The sequence below is a fragment of the Scylla paramamosain genome, chromosome 8 (genome assembly GCF_035594125.1).
Source record: "Scylla paramamosain isolate STU-SP2022 chromosome 8, ASM3559412v1, whole genome shotgun sequence".
NCBI classification, from domain to species: Eukaryota; Metazoa; Arthropoda; class Malacostraca; order Decapoda; family Portunidae; genus Scylla; species Scylla paramamosain.
In genome coordinates, this window is record NC_087158.1 from 14,698,300 (window position 1) to 14,700,799 (window position 2,500).

The following is a 2,500-nucleotide window of genomic DNA, read 5'->3' on the forward strand; positions in this document are numbered from 1 at the left end:
GCCACTTCCCCTCTCCCCAACCCTCTCACTTGTCTCTCCAATGATGCTGGACACTGAGTAAGAGCTTGTTTTTCTCGGCTTGATGTAGTTTGAGCTCATACCAACCTCTGTTCTTGAATCAGTATTAATTGGAAGGGTATCTGACACAGAGCAGGTCGTATAAGAAAGTCTGCTTGGGGCTTGGGATACATGTGGTTCTCCTCTCATGGAGTAAGTCATAGAATGGCTGCTTATAGAACCTCTGCTACTATGATGGTCCCCATGATTGGAATCTATTAGAGAGTGTGGAGTAGGTGGAGTTTGGGAGGCTGGATGCTGGTTTGAAGGGTGCTGAGAGGAGTGTGGGGATGAGTGGTGTGAACTTGGAGGATGTTGTGATGAGAGACGTGGGGTGGAGAGGTGCTGGGTGGACGGGTGTTGTGGGCCAGGGGTGACAGCAGGAGCAGGGGTGTAGGCAGGTGTCAGGGGGGATGGAGGGGCATGGAGTGATGACAGCAAGCCTTGCTTCTCACCCCATCCCATGCGCTCCAGTGCCATCAGAGGACTATCAGGGGCCCCCACACCTCCAGACCTGGTGTTGTTTGGAGGTCCCAAGCTTGACGTGAGTGTGGAGGGGACACCCGAGGAAGCAGCAGAAGAGAGGGATTGAGTAAGGTGGCCTCCTGCACCATGCTGGAGGCTGTACATGCTGAGTGGAGGTTCATGAACTGCATGAACATTTTTCATGTGAGCTAAGCACTCACTCATCAGCCGGAACACTTGTCCACACACCTGGCAGCGCCTCATTTTGTCCAAATCCTTTTTAGATTCAATAATATCAACTGGAGGACTTGGGGTAGCTCCAGTGCCAGTTAAGCCACTGGGTATGTTGTGTGGTCCTGGTGATGGAGGTGTGGAAGTAACAGGTGACAGGAGTGATGACGACCCTCCATGGCTCACTCCCAAGCCACTAGTCAGTGGGGAAGGGCTGCCTTGTCCTCCGCTAAACTTTCCCTTAGAGAACATTGAGCCTGTTAGTCCTAGGTCTGTGGTAGGAGCCTGCAGACCCCCCAGGGATGGTGGGGTGATGCCCGAGGCTCCAGCAAGCTCAGACGAGTATCCAAGGTTAGAGCCAAGGCTAGAGCCCAAGCTCGACCCCAGGCCGTACTTTGAGTAGCCGTACTGGTAGCCCAGCCCATACTGCTGATAGTACATAGAGGAGTTGTTGATAGGTGGAGCAGAGTAGCTGCCCATGCCTGAGGAATAACCTGGAGGGACGGCAGTTGGCTTGCCATAATAGGGGCTGGATACTTGAGTCAGGTCACCTGGGTAGCCGTTGTAGTAGGGGAGGGCAGCTGGGGGCGGCACATAGCCAGGGTAGGGCCCCGGATACCCTCCAGACCCACCAAAACTGTTGTGCATTGAGTTCATTTTCTCTTACACCCAACATACATTACTATCACTTCCATTTGCACTTCACACAATAAGCTCTAACATTGTAGCATACTCAGCTTCTGCTTTGTTTAGCAATCCCAGACTATCCTGTGTTCCTCAAAGTCCGAGCATTATCACTGCGGGGGTATTACGTAGCTGCCATGGCTGAAGTCACAGCTTTGGATGTTGAAAGATCCACAAAAACTAAAGCAATGAGGATGTTGAGATTCACCACTATCAAACGGAACAGATATCACTGTTTCAGATCACTTCTTCATGGTTCAAGATCCTCCTGAAAGTAAAAACATTGAATCAGATAAATGAAACCATAAATCAAGTAAAAAAAATCCTGATTTCTAATAAGAAACCCACACCCTTTCTCAAGAGGCATCCTGAAGCATATCGCTATCATGAACTTTTAAAAATATCAATATTTAGTTAATCATTCGAGCTGCTTGTGTCATTCGTAAAATAAATACTGATTAAGCAAATATAGTCTTGAAATAAACTCAGGATGCTTTGGGTGATCTATTCACTAGCATAAGAACAGTTTGGTGGAGCGAGCAATGACTGGATTCCACAGTGACGACGACCAAACCAATCTACATTATAGACATGTAATTCTAATCACGTCTGACACTCTATGACACTCAGACAACAATAACTCACTCTCATATCCACCAAGCCAACTGTTATTACATCCACTTCCATTCCAAACTAATGCTGAACATTAACAAGACTCCATCATGTGTATTACTCCTCACAGTACATCAAGGTTAGCTGTGTGCCGAACATCCACATTCTCCACTGTGTGAGAACGTCACAGGAAAACACACGCCACCTCAATAACTTCCTCATTACAACCTTGACTAACATGTACAACTCATGCTCTCAATAATACATGACAGCCAGGTTGTCACAAGTTTCCTGCTGTTCTAAAATTGGACAGCAAAGCATGTAAATGAGCTAAATACACTGAAAAGCAAACCAATGAGTCATATGAAGTCTCAAGTCAAAAGCAGCCTCCACATTTTATATTTCACATCTTAACAAAACTCGGGCAAAAGTTAAGTTTTTTTCATCATTA

General features: G+C 47.0%; 1 protein-coding gene across 7 annotated transcripts in view; it reads right to left on the reverse strand.

Moving 5' to 3' along the window:
* Positions 1-2,500, reverse strand: part of LOC135102822 (mediator of RNA polymerase II transcription subunit 12-like) — a 21,558-nt gene that overhangs the window by 17,848 nt on the left and 1,210 nt on the right. For all 7 annotated transcript variants that reach the window (XM_064008370.1, XM_064008364.1, XM_064008366.1 and 4 more), the window contains exon 2: positions 1-1,705. This exon is cut by the window's left edge and continues 4,152 nt beyond it. In XM_064008370.1, coding sequence (XP_063864440.1) covers positions 1-1,410 — 1,410 coding nt within the window. In that variant the 5' untranslated portion in view covers positions 1,411-1,705. The remainder of the gene's footprint in view (positions 1,706-2,500) is intronic.